At 42.4% G+C, this 12,556-nt stretch overlaps 3 protein-coding genes across 3 annotated transcripts in view; all 3 read left to right on the top strand.

Annotated features, from left to right (window-relative positions):
* The window catches only part of LOC149773002 (uncharacterized), a 104,996-nt gene extending 100,051 nt beyond the window's left edge, over positions 1-4,945 (top strand). Inside the window, exons 6-10 of the mRNA XM_089946962.1 lie at positions 457-518; positions 1,311-1,386; positions 1,957-2,001; positions 2,940-3,064; positions 4,822-4,945. Of these exons, the coding sequence (XP_089803088.1) occupies positions 457-518; positions 1,311-1,386; positions 1,957-2,001; positions 2,940-3,064; positions 4,822-4,945 (432 nt within the window). The remainder of the gene's footprint in view (positions 1-456; positions 519-1,310; positions 1,387-1,956; positions 2,002-2,939; positions 3,065-4,821) is intronic.
* The window catches only part of LOC149772999 (uncharacterized), a 263,921-nt gene that overhangs the window by 238,557 nt on the left and 12,808 nt on the right, over positions 1-12,556 (top strand). The window lies entirely within an intron of this gene.
* LOC149773001 (protein CFDP2-like) lies at positions 5,225-9,163 on the top strand. The gene is made up of 2 exons (XM_089946961.1): positions 5,225-6,201; positions 9,070-9,163. Exons 1-2 carry the CDS (start codon positions 5,225-5,227, stop codon positions 9,161-9,163), a joined length of 1,071 nt encoding a protein of 356 aa, XP_089803087.1.

The following is a 12,556-nucleotide window of genomic DNA, read 5'->3' as shown; positions in this document are numbered from 1 at the left end:
ATGATTATTGTTAGTCTTTGTGTATTAGTTGTGGCACTGGTGATTCATTGTCAAAAAACGTTGATCACGCAGGGTTATTTATTTGGAACTAAAGGCCCAAAGAACACTTTGAAAAGACTTCATTTCTTTTTGCGAAAAAACATTTTGATCCATTCCGAGCATTTTTGTCTTTGTGCGGAAAACTGCGTGTCTACATTCTGGATCTGCTTACTGTTACTTGCTAGATGCAAGCCACAAATACATCGCGTAACTGTTTTGTTTACACATTTTTTAATTTAATCAGTATTGTCAAATTACAGCTGTATTTGAGATTTCAAAATTATAAGGATTCAATTAAATTGATTCAACATTTCGTTAACATATACATGCAAAAATCGCTTAAATTATTATATTTTTAAGAGTAAATCCAATTAAAATTAAAGGCTGAGATATGGTTACACATTTTATCTTTTCCAGGGGGAGACAATTCCTGAAGTAAACTATGAAGAGGTGAATGCGTCAGACAAGGGGATGTACAAGTAAGCTACCAAGAAGATACATGTCATGGTATTGTACAAGACATCCATAACAAAATTTTCTTGACTTTGATGATGATTATCGATTATAACAATACGCCTTCGTGTTCTTGAAATAGCCTTGATGCTAATAATAATAATAATAATAATAATAATAATAATAATAATAACAATAATAATAAGGAATTTGTACAGGTCATAATCTTTAGAAACTCTAAGTGTTTTACAACTATATTAGTAAATAAGGACAAATATAGACAACTTTACTAAAACAAACGCCATTCAATTACAAAGAAAAAGATGCTGCAAAATATTTAAGCTATGGGAACATTGCTAAGTCTTAAGTCTGTTCTTCCAGTTGAAATAGATGAGTTTTAAATCACTCTTGAATGAAATCACAGTGTCGTTGTGTTAAGTTCAACAGGCATTTTGTTCCAGTTAGGTGGGTCTTGGTACACAAAAGAATGGTGTCTGTAGAACTTTGTTTTATTAGTAGAAATGTTGAGAATATGAATTTCTGTCGACAAACTTGGATTGCTATATTGTAGCAACATCAAAGTAGGTCATCTACTAGTTTGTCACATCTGTAGATCTGCTAGTTTGTAACATCTGCATTCTTTACTAAATTGGGAACAAGATTAACGTGATAGGATAAATTAATACCAGGACGAAAATTATAGTTGTGCCTTTCCCCTGTATAAAAGTGAAGTATTTCTTTTGAACATTATTGTGTAAAACTATGCAAATAAATGTTTATTATCACTGTAAAATGTCTCTCTTCATATATTTCCGAAGGTGGCTCAGGTACATCAATGATTACGGAATTTGTATGATGAGAAATGTTCCAACAGAGAAACTAACAATCCTACAGGTGAGAAATAGTACAACAGATTAACCTTCCAAACCAATGACGTCTACTCAATAAACAAAAAATAGACAACTTTTCCCACGTATTATTCTATGTGAATATATTGTTTACAAATACTATTAATGGATACAAGAAGAGTGCATGAATGCGGAAATCAGTACACCATTAGGGTAATTTAGTAACCACACAGGTTTACATGCTTGCATGTGAAAATTAATAGCTCATTTACGTATCAGATCTTCAAACCAAGTGTTGGCATTAAACTTTCCTGATAATTTAGCTGTGTGTAATAGGATCACTAACTGTTAGCTTTATGTAACTATCTGGCTAAATAAAGAAACATCAGAAACTCGTTCGTAAAGTAGTTCCTTTTCAGTTTTATGGATTAATAACTTTAGCGGAACAGTTTAAATAGTTTCCTTAATATGCAGGAATATTGAGCTACATTCCTTCAGTAGTAAGCTTGTTATGCTTAATTTTATAATAATGAAATCGGAGGCTTCCTGCTCACTTTTTTGTCATTGATGAAATCAGTTTGGAAAGTATTTATATTTTCTGCTGTTTCTCTTCCAGGTTGTTGAAAAAATTGCTCCCGCACAGAAGACAATTTATGGTACAGTACGTGTCAAACTTGCTTAAATTAACAAAGAAAAAACAAACAACCTTGATCAAGGGGGTAGAAGTTAATATTCATTTTAGATATACCACTTATCATATCAAAAATACAACACTGTCATCAGTTCAGGATAATATGTTGTCAAGACTTCAATATTTTATGGGTTACCTGAGATCTCTGGGTTGAGAATACTTTAGAACCAGCTAGATCTGAAACCAATGCTGTTAGCAAATTACAGTGTTTAATCATTTCTCAGAAATATGCATAAGCTTACTTAAACAAATCATTGCGAGCCTGATTAAAAGTCTCAAAAGGGTGACCCAACATGACCTTGCATGCTTGCATGCTTGCTAAGAGAGCCTAACATATTTTTGCTTCCAAACAAAGTGACTTAAAGATCATTTAGAGGCCACTTTCATTGATCTATAGGATTTATTTAATTATCGATGACGCAGTTTTGTTTATGCTTATTCATGAGAAACGAAGAAATCATATCACACACAGTCATTTAAGAAAAAAAGAGTAAGAAATTTTCTCCCACGGTTTCCAGCAATGCCCAACCAACATTATTAGTAAATCATTCCCATTGAGTATGGTGTTGACAAATATCTTTCATGAACTCCTCCGTTTAAGATGTCATGATAGGTTGGTTCCAATACCTCCCAGAGAACAGCTTGGTATAAGTAGACATAGAGAAACCAATCTTCAACATTGTACAGAAACTTGTTAGTCTTGCTCTTAATGGTTGTGACAAAGATGATGAAATATTGTTTCCATTTTTCTCAGATATGCTTTCTTTGTACCAATATTCCAACATTTTAAAATGAAGCTAAGGTAAGAAAAAAAACTAACGGTTTTAACAGGAATGAATTCCCATTTCATCCAAAATTGGATGCTATAGATAAGAATGATTCTAAGAGGCTTATGTTTAATTTCTTAGGTTCTAGATGTTGTCCAGGAATCGACACCTTCCAATTTTGCAAACTCAACAGTGGAGCTACCTTTACACATGGACTTCGCATACTATGACACTACTCCTGGGTTGCAGTTTCTGCACTGTCTTCGGTAAGTCAGGTCCCATGATAGCTGACATTTATAGACACATGTCATTCAGTAAGTCAGGTCCCCTGTTAGCTGACATTTATAGACATATGTCATTCAGTAAGTCAGGTCCCCTATTAGCTGACATTTATAGACACATGTCATTCAGTAAGTCAGGTCCCCTATTAGCTGACATTTATAGACATGTCATTCAGTAAGTCAGGTCCCCTGTTAGCTGAGATTTATAGACACGTCATTAAGTAAGTCTGTGTAAGTAGATTACCAGCAAAAGTTACTTCCAAGGTATATTGCATTTCATTCGTAAAAGTCTGTACACAATTAAGAAGTATGGATGTTTTATCTATATGTTCACTGGAAATCTACGTTATTTTATGTATTTTTTCGCACCCTTTCATTCTTTGTACATAATCCAGTTATCAGAATTATAATTATTTAATTGTATCATAATTTTTCGTACATATCCCTTTCTGTTTTTCGAAATATCCATTAAATTATTGGACATACAATTTCTATTAAGGAGATATATGTTTACAAAAACGATCGATAATACTGTATGGCCATTTTGTTTTTACAAAAATTAATAATTAATTGTTGGTGAGAAAATACAATGATTGATGCATAAGCTCTCTTGTTGTCATTACAATATCTATTGGCGTTTATTAACAAATGGACAAAGGACTTCACAGAACATATCTTTAATACTATCATTAATTAGTTCTCCTTGTAAGTCCATCACCGTAACAAAACACCACGTGCATTTTAAAATGAGTTCAGAAGCCCTTTGATGTTTTCTTATACAATAAAAATTACATCTCAGTACAAGAATGAAGATCACAGACCCTTGGTGAACTAGTCTTATTGTTTCATTATAGTCGTACAAACGTAAAATGTACTAACCTTGTCATTTTCTATCGTAAATTTGAAAGTCACTGACTCTGTTAAATTGATTCTTAAAAATACATATGCTATCTTTTAAGTGTTTGTTTTGTTTTGACTTCGATATAATTAACATTTTATTGCAAATCTATTAAACGATATAACCCTCTGTTATCTTTATTGGCGAATTTGAGTAACAAGTAATGCATATGATCGTTTGTCCTTATAACAAATTCTGTATGGTCAATGGCTTCAGTTGCCTCATTTCCCTACTGGCAGCCGTGCTTATTTGACCTATTCTGTCGATTCTTATCCTCAATCTGGTTTCAACTGGAATAACCAAAGCGCTAAGTATGTTTAATTACCGTGTAAATGGTATCGTGGTGTTTGGGGTGATCTGGGAGGGGTAGTACCTCTGGTGGATGGGCACGTCGTGCTCCTTCGGGAGTAGCTTGTCCATTTTTGGTCCTCACCAGGCGCTCAGCCCTCACCTGTTGCTCCAAGTAGCTGTAGCATGCGCAGCGGCCACACCACGGGCAACGGCTTCGACTGGCCGGCTAAACCAGGTAGAGGGTAGCCGACGGGCCTCAAAAGACCCTAGGTGCCTTAGGAACTTGCCTATCCTTGCATGCAAAGCCAGTTTCGGCAGACTGGGTGGAAGAGATCAACTGAGTGATCCAACGGCCACGAAGGCGAATCTGCAAACGTTTTGTGGAGAGCGCAGGGTATGACAAGGCACGGAAGACGTCATAGCCATCCAATGCAGCCGAAGTAGTCCACAGCCGTGACGAATCTTCGTATCACAGAGTTCTAACTACCAAGGCCGAGAGAGTGAGGCTGTCTCTGTGCAAAGGCTGTTTCACTTTAATCTCCTTCACGCACAGGTTATATTGTGCACCTATCATTCATCCTGATCACACTCATTGTTACTTACCTGCACCTACCAAAGTCCTACGGCAATGGGCGACTGGCGACGCAACAGGTGGAGATGACCACTGGGAGTTGTAGTCAGAGACCTGCACGTAGGCGGCCCTTGGACAAGTGGTCGTTTTGTTCTGCACCAAGGGCAGCAGAACAGTTCGGCAGCATCCAGGGGCGACTGAGCAGACCTTTTCAGGACGGCTCTGCTCACCCTGAATAGGGAGAGACCTAGAAAAGGTGGCATAAAAAAAAGCTTGCCCTAAAATATCTGGCCAGCATGCCGCGGCTGGCAAGATAATCCATATCCGCGGTCGAAATAATCAAAGAAAAAAGCTTATTATTGGAGCATGGAACATCCGTACTCTCATGGAAAAAGAGAACGTAGCAAGACCACACAGGAGAACAGCTCTAGTTGCTAAGGAGCTTTCACGCTACAATATTGACATTGCAGCCTTGAGTGAAACCAGGTTCGCAGAGGAGGGTTCTCTTACTGAGCTAGCAAGCGGCTACACATTCTTCTGGAAAGAAAAAGCCCAAAATGAGGACAGGATCCATGGAGTCGGCCTGGCTATCAAATCATATCTTCTGAAGCAGCTTCCGGAAATGCCTGTTGGTATCAATGAGAGGCTAATGAAATTGCAAATACCTATCAGCCACAAACACCATGCAACAATCATCAGTGCCTACACCCCTATCCTATCGAGTCCAGCAGAAGCCATCGAGCCGTTCTATACCGACCTCAGCTCTGTACTTAGCTCAGTTCCAGCTGACGACAAGATCATACTACTGGGGGACTTCAACGCCCGTGTTGGCTGTGATTATGGTCGATGGAAAGGTGTGCATGGCAAACACGGTGTCGGCAGAATGAACAACAACGGCCTGCTCCTACTCAGCAAATGCGCAGAATTTAACTTCCTAATCACAAACTCAATGTTCAGAATGGCGAACAAAGACAAGAACACCTGGATGCACCCCAGATCTCGCCAGTGGCACTTAATCGACTATGTAATAGTCCGCCAGCGTGATGCCAAGGATGTCCTTATCACCAAGGCCATGCGAGGAGCAGAATGCTGGACAGACCATGGACTTGTCCGAACATCCCTACAGCTGCACATTGCCCCTCATCACCTAAGACGTCCTAAACTTGTGCGCACAGCCTTCAACATTGTCAAACTCCAGCAGCCTTCCGCAAAGCTCAATTTCCAGAAGAGACTAGATGACAAGCTGTCAACAAACGGACCGATATGTGGAAATGCCTCCGAAAAATGGAAGAAGCTCAGGGACACGATAAGAGAAACAGCTATGGCGACCCTGGGCCCAAAGAAGCGAATCCATCAAGACTGGTTCGACGAGAACAACGATGCCATTGAAAATCTGCTTGCCAGAAAGAACAAAAAGCATTCATGGACTGGCAGAATGACACAAACTCCATCAGCAAAAAAGACCGCTTCAAATTCTATCAAGCTGAAGCTCAGATGGAAATCCGCAAGATGCATGACCATTGGTGGGAAAAGAAAGCTGATGAAGTGCAAAGCTATGCTGACACTAACAACTCCAAAGAGTTCTATAACGCCATCAGGTCAATCTTCAGGTACGCAAAGTCCAGCTCTGCGCCCTTGCTCGCTACAGATGGCATTACACTAATAAAGGACAAGAATGGCATTAAGGAAAGATGGAAAGAACACTTTAGTCAGCTCTTAAACATGCCCTCATCGGTCAGCCAATCTGTTCGTGACCAAATACCCCAGCAGCCAACGCACGAACAACTGGATATTCCACCAACGATGGAGGAGTTGAGGAGGGCCATTAAACATGTTAACTGTGGCAGGGCACCTGAAAAGGATGTTATCCCAGCGGAGGTGTACAAGGCTTTCAGTGAACAGACTCTGGAGGCATTCAACGATGTGCTATTCAGCATCTGGACGGAAGAAGAGATGCCAAACGACCTTCGGGACGCATCAATCATGACCGTCTATAAAAATAAAGGCACACGCGTGGACTGCAGTAATTACAGAGGCATCTCCCTGCTGTCCATAGCTGGCAAAATACTTGCTCGCATCATCCTCAACAGGCTTATTGCGGCAGTGTCAGAAGATAACCTCCCCGAGTCTCAGTGTGGTTTTCGCCCGGACCGCAGCACCGTTGACATAATCTTCGCAGTGAGACAAGTCCAAGAGAAGTGCCTTGAGCAGAACATGAATTTGTATGCTGTCTTCGTGGACCTGACAAAGGCTTTTGATACAGTCAACAGAGACGCACTGTGGGTAGTACTCAAGAAACTTGGTTGTCCTCAGAAGTTTACCAACCTCATTCTGCTCCTCCACGTTGACATGACTGGAGAGATTCTCTCAGACGGTGAACCCTCTGAGAAATTCCCAATATCTAAAGGTGTCAAACAGGGCTGTGTACTTGCTCCAATACTCTTCAACCTCTTCTTCGCACATGTACTGTTCTATGCCATCCGTGACCTTGACATTTGCATCTACATTAGGTATCGCCTGGATGGATCAGTGTTTAATCTCCGTCGCCTAGCTGCAAAAACAAAGACGCTAGAAAGACTCATCATTGAAGCACTCTTTGCAGATGACGATGCCCTCATGGCCCATGAAGAGACTCACCTACAGGCAATCATGGACAGATTCTCTGAAGCCTCCAACTTATTTGGACTCACAATCAGCCTAGGAAAGACAGAAGTCCTCTTCCAGCCCGCCTCAACCACTGTCCCCTCACAACCCTGTATCACCATTGGCGACACGCAGCTGAAGAATGTGAACAGTTTCAAATATCTTGATAGCACAATATCTAGTGACGGCTCCCTGGACAAAGAAATCACTGCGAGGATCCAAAAAGCCAGTAAAGCACTCGGACGACTTCGAACCAAGGTTTTGCAGCACAAGGACATACGCCTGTCAACAAAGATGAAAGTGTACAATGCAGTTGTCCTCACGTCTCTCTTGTATAGCTGTGAAACGTGGACACTCTACCGAAGACATATCAGTCAGTTGGAACAATTCCACCAGCGCTCCTTGAGATCCATTATGCGGATCAAGTGGCAGGACCGAATCACCAACCAGGAAGTCCCTGACAGAGCCAACACAACAGGCATCGAAGCCAAACTAATCCAGGCCCAGCTTCGTTGGACTGGCCATGTTATCCGCATGGATCAAAGCAGAATCCCAAAGCAGTTGTTCTAGGGCGAGCTAGCCCAGGGAAACCGAAACCAAGGCTGCCCTCATAAGCGGTACAAAGACAACCTCAAGATGAACATCAAATGGACAGACCTCCAAACCCGCCATCTCGAGCTCGCTGCCTTAGACAGAAGCCATTGGCGAGCGCTGACCAGAAAAACCTGTTCCACCTTTGAGGATGACCGCCGCCAGCGTCTTGCTGAAACTCGGGAAAGATGTCACAGAACTGCATCACAAATACCACCAACCACCGGTGTCCCATGCCCCACCTGCAACCGCCTGTGTGCATCGGAATTTGGACTCAGGAGCCACATGCGCGTCCACCATTGAATGAGATCGCACAACTTGTCTTCCTCGACTCGAGAGACTACCATTATTATTATAAATAACACTGCATAGCCATGTGGTCGTTGTGATGATGCACATCATAATTAAAAGAAGAATGATTTGATTGTTGTTGTTGTAGGGATTAACACCCTTTTTCAGCACACGATAGGCTATGCATGACGGCCAGGATTAATGGTGGAGGAAGAACCCGGGAAAACACCGGAAAAAACCACCGACCCAGGACAGGCTGCTGAAAAGCTTTCTCACATACCCTCATTGGCCGAATCCTAGACTCGAACCCACGCAGACAGTGGTGAGATGGCAGTGATCCATAACCGAGAGCGCTTTAGATCACTAGGCCACTCGGGGCCCCCCAAACAAGAATGAATTGTTGATTTAGCGGTGTTTATTAATAATGGAATATAGCAGAGTCGTAATACATGAGGATTATCACAATCATCAGGTAACTCAAAATACTGTCTTTTTTGTTCTCTTTGCAAAAGCTACAAAATAAAACCCGCCCGGAATAAATATGGTTTTGTACACAGACAATTTTTTTCATCTCTCTTTCTCTCTCTCGTGTGCACATACACACACACACATACACACACACACACACACACACACACACACACACACACACACACTCACACATGCATTAACTAAAATGTGATTTGTTCTTTATGTTTTTTGCAGTTTGATAAGAGAGATTATTGCTGTTGTAAAAATACAAGTTGCACTTAATTTCTTGACAATGTGGACTTGTATCTTTGCGCACAATTTCCAATAAAAAATACCATTACTGATAAATGTACAAACCATCTTAATCATTGGAGTTGTACATTGCACAGCATGGTGTGGATGCTTGTCATGCCGGTCTTAGTGAGCACCTCTGTGTGTGGTACCTTGTCCTGTCATCTCATTTTCAGTAGTTTCCTCAGGGAGCTCATATGGAAGTGGTTCAGTTTTTTAACATGGCGGCTATACACAGTCCATGTATCGTAAGCATAGAGGAGGGTGGGGAGAACAATCGCTGCGTTAACTTTGAATTTGGTGGCAAGCTTGATGCCTCTCCTATCCCAAACATTTGAGCGGAGTCTACCAAATGCTATGCTGGCTTTGGCAATCCTTGTGTTGACCTCATCGTCTATGTGGACTGCTTGTAAGAGGGTGCTGCCGATGTATGTGAACTTGTCTACATTTTTGAGCTTATGGCCATTGACAGTGATGGGTGGTTCCAGGTAATCTTCTTCAGGAGCTGGCTGATGCAGAACCTCGGTCTTGCTGGTAGAGATGGTGAGTCCGAAGTTGGAGCACGATGTGGATAAGGTCCGTGCTCTTTTGCTTGCCTGCCTCCGTGCTGAAGTCGAAGGTATAGGCATCTGCAAACAGCAGGTCGAGAATGTTCTCAACATGGACTTTGGTTTTGGCTTGGATCCTCCTCAGGTTGAACACCTTCCTATTCAGATGGTATCGGAGACCTACTCCAACATCACTGTCCTTGAAAGCATCCATCAACATTGCGGAGAGCATGAGGCTGAAGAGAATGGGGGATAAGACGCATCTTTGTTTCACACCATTCATAACTGCAAAGGCTTTGGAATAGTTTCGTGCCATCATGAAACTGTTTCACCATTTCAACGAAGACTTCTGGACATCCAAATTTGGCCATGATCTTCCAAAGGCCTTTCCGGCTGACAGTGTCGCTTCGGACAGAGCTTGCTCATTGTTGCAGACTTTCAGCCTGGAGACGTTGAGTCGTTTTTGGACTTTAATTCCCTTTGAAGGTATTGTCATCTTGGAAATCTGTAGCCTGTGGTCTGTCCAGCAGTAAGCACCACACATGGCCTTGGTCACACGGACATCCTGCCTGTCATTCCTACGAACCAAGATGTAGTTGATCTGATGCCAATGCTTAGACCGTGGGCGCATCCATGTTGTTTTATTGCGACTAGGCAGACGGAAGATGGTGTTTGTGACCAGGAGATCAAATGTTGCGCACATTCTCAAGAGAAGATGTCCATTACTGTTGCAGTTGCAAATTCCATGTCTAACGATAACTCCCTTCCACAAGATGTAGTCCGCGCCAACTCTGGGGTTATAATCACCAAGAATGATCAGCTTGTCTGACTTTGGTACCGATGCAATCAAAGTTTCCACATCCTGGTAGAACTTGTCTTTGGCTTCCTCAGTGTAGGTCATGGTTGGTGCATAAGCACTAATTAGTGTGGCTTGCTTATTTCCATGTAAGGGTAGCTTCAGCATTACAATCCGGTCATTAATTCCCTTTGGTAAGATGGAGAGCTTATTCACCAAACTCGACCTAACAGCGAATCCAACTCCAGACTCCCGATGTTCATCGGTGAAACGTCCACTCCAGAAAAAGGTGTAACCAGCTCCAACTGCAGTCAGTTGGCCCTCGTCGGCCAATCGAGTTTACTTAGGGCTGCTATCTCTATATTGCAGCGAGCAAGTTCTCTTGCAATCAGGGCAGTTCTTCTCTCTAGTCTGACAGCTTCTGCACGATCCAATAGAGTGCTTATGTTCCACGCATCAAGAGTGAGTGGAACCTTTTGGGTTTTCTTTGTATTTCGACCACAAGAATGGGATTCCCTCCACCCGCGATAAGCTCATCGAGGTAGATGAAGCAGGCTTTTTTTAGGCCACCTTTTCTAGCCCTTTCCTCAGGCTATCGAGGTAAGCAGCGCTATCCTGAAGAGGTCTGCTTAGTCGCTCAGATGGCTGCCGCCATCCATTTCTGCTACATATCAATGGAAGACGACCTCTTGGCCTGAGCCGCCTGCGTGCAGGTCAGCGACTACGGCTGCCAGTGCATACACACATGCCTCGTCGAAGGTCGCCCATCGCCGCAGGACTTGGGCATGGGTGATGACATAAATGACTTGCGCGTGAGTTGAAGTAAAGTGAGGAAGAGTTGCGCTGCGTCAGCCTCACTCTCTTGTCCAGGCTCCACTTTGTCCAGTTGCAAGACGTAGTCAAGACGGCTGGAGTGGAGACTGGATGCATTGGATGACCAAGGCGTCCTACGTGTCTTGCCGTGATCTTAGCCCTCCACATCGCATGGCACCTTTCTGCCCGTTGACCAGCTGGTAGTTCCTCCGCGCAGTCCACCGGTTCCAGTCTTCACATGCATAGGGTGACAATCTCTGACTCACCGGGGGTCGGAAACCCATCGGTTACCCTCAACCCGGTTTGGCCGGCCAGTCGAAGCCGTTGCCCGTGGTGTGGCTGCTGCGCATACTACAGCTTCTTGGAGCCACAGATGAGAGTTGAGAGCCAAGTGGAGACCAAATGTGGACTAGCTACCCCCAAGGGAGTACGACTGCTACCCCCACCAGAGGTACTACCCCTCCATGAGCACCCCTTACACCATGAGTCTAATTGCTCTACCAATAGAGCTACCGTAGTTAAGTAGCAAACATATGAACTGCACTATTGATGAGATACCTGCAAGTCACATCGCATATTTCAAATTTGACTACTTCTGGATTAAGATGCCAATGGGTACCCGGGTACTCTCCCGATGATAATAAGCGGGGTAATAAAATGAACAATCAAATACCAGTTTTAAAAAAGTTTTCCAAGTTCAGATCGAGACACACTAATGATTACAGTTTGAGGCTCGTGTCATGTAAGCATTTATTCGTCATCACAGGGGCACGCATGGTTGCTTACAATTTACTTGTCATACGTGTACTATATAATGATACAACAATGCAATCCTTTCATGCGTGGCCTATTTAAGAATCAAAGCTGATATTTCAAGCTCAACCATCCTAACTTGTCTATCCATGGTTTGTGCGCCAATTTTCTCGTGACTTAAACACTCTTGTTTTGAGATCCAGACGAAATTAAATGGGCCAATACCTTTTGTCAACAGTGACAGTAAGTACTGATTTAAAAATATTTGACAAAAAAATAATTAAATACATACTGCAATTCAAATAAAAGAAAGCACAATATAAATTTCCCCTGTAACTAATGCCATTTTTGCCTCCAATTTGTGGCCCTGGAGTGAGCGTTAACTGTTCAGGTCAGGGCCCCTGTTCACATAATTGTTTACTGGACCCATTTTATTAGAAGGAAACCCAAGACATATTTCTTTTGTCACGGCAAAGGTAACACAAACAATTGGCTACACGTAACATGCACTTCTTATAAC

This window comes from Sinohyriopsis cumingii, unplaced genomic scaffold (assembly GCF_028554795.1).
Source record: "Sinohyriopsis cumingii isolate HCF-2022 unplaced genomic scaffold, ASM2855479v2 utg000938l, whole genome shotgun sequence".
Taxonomy (NCBI): Eukaryota; Metazoa; Mollusca; class Bivalvia; order Unionida; family Unionidae; genus Sinohyriopsis; species Sinohyriopsis cumingii.
The sequence above is the reverse complement of the archived record's forward strand: the minus strand, read 5'-3'. Positions and strand labels throughout refer to the sequence as shown.

Excerpts from the sequence above, each read along its gene's own strand:
- LOC149773001 (XM_089946961.1), top strand. The coding sequence starts at position 5,225 with ATGGAAAAAGAGAACGTAGCAAGACCACACAGGAGAACAGCTCTAGTT. Across the intron at positions 6,202-9,069 it reads AAGCGAATCCATCAAGACTG|TTTGATAAGAGAGATTATTG; the intron begins GTTCGACGAGAA and ends TGTTTTTTGCAG.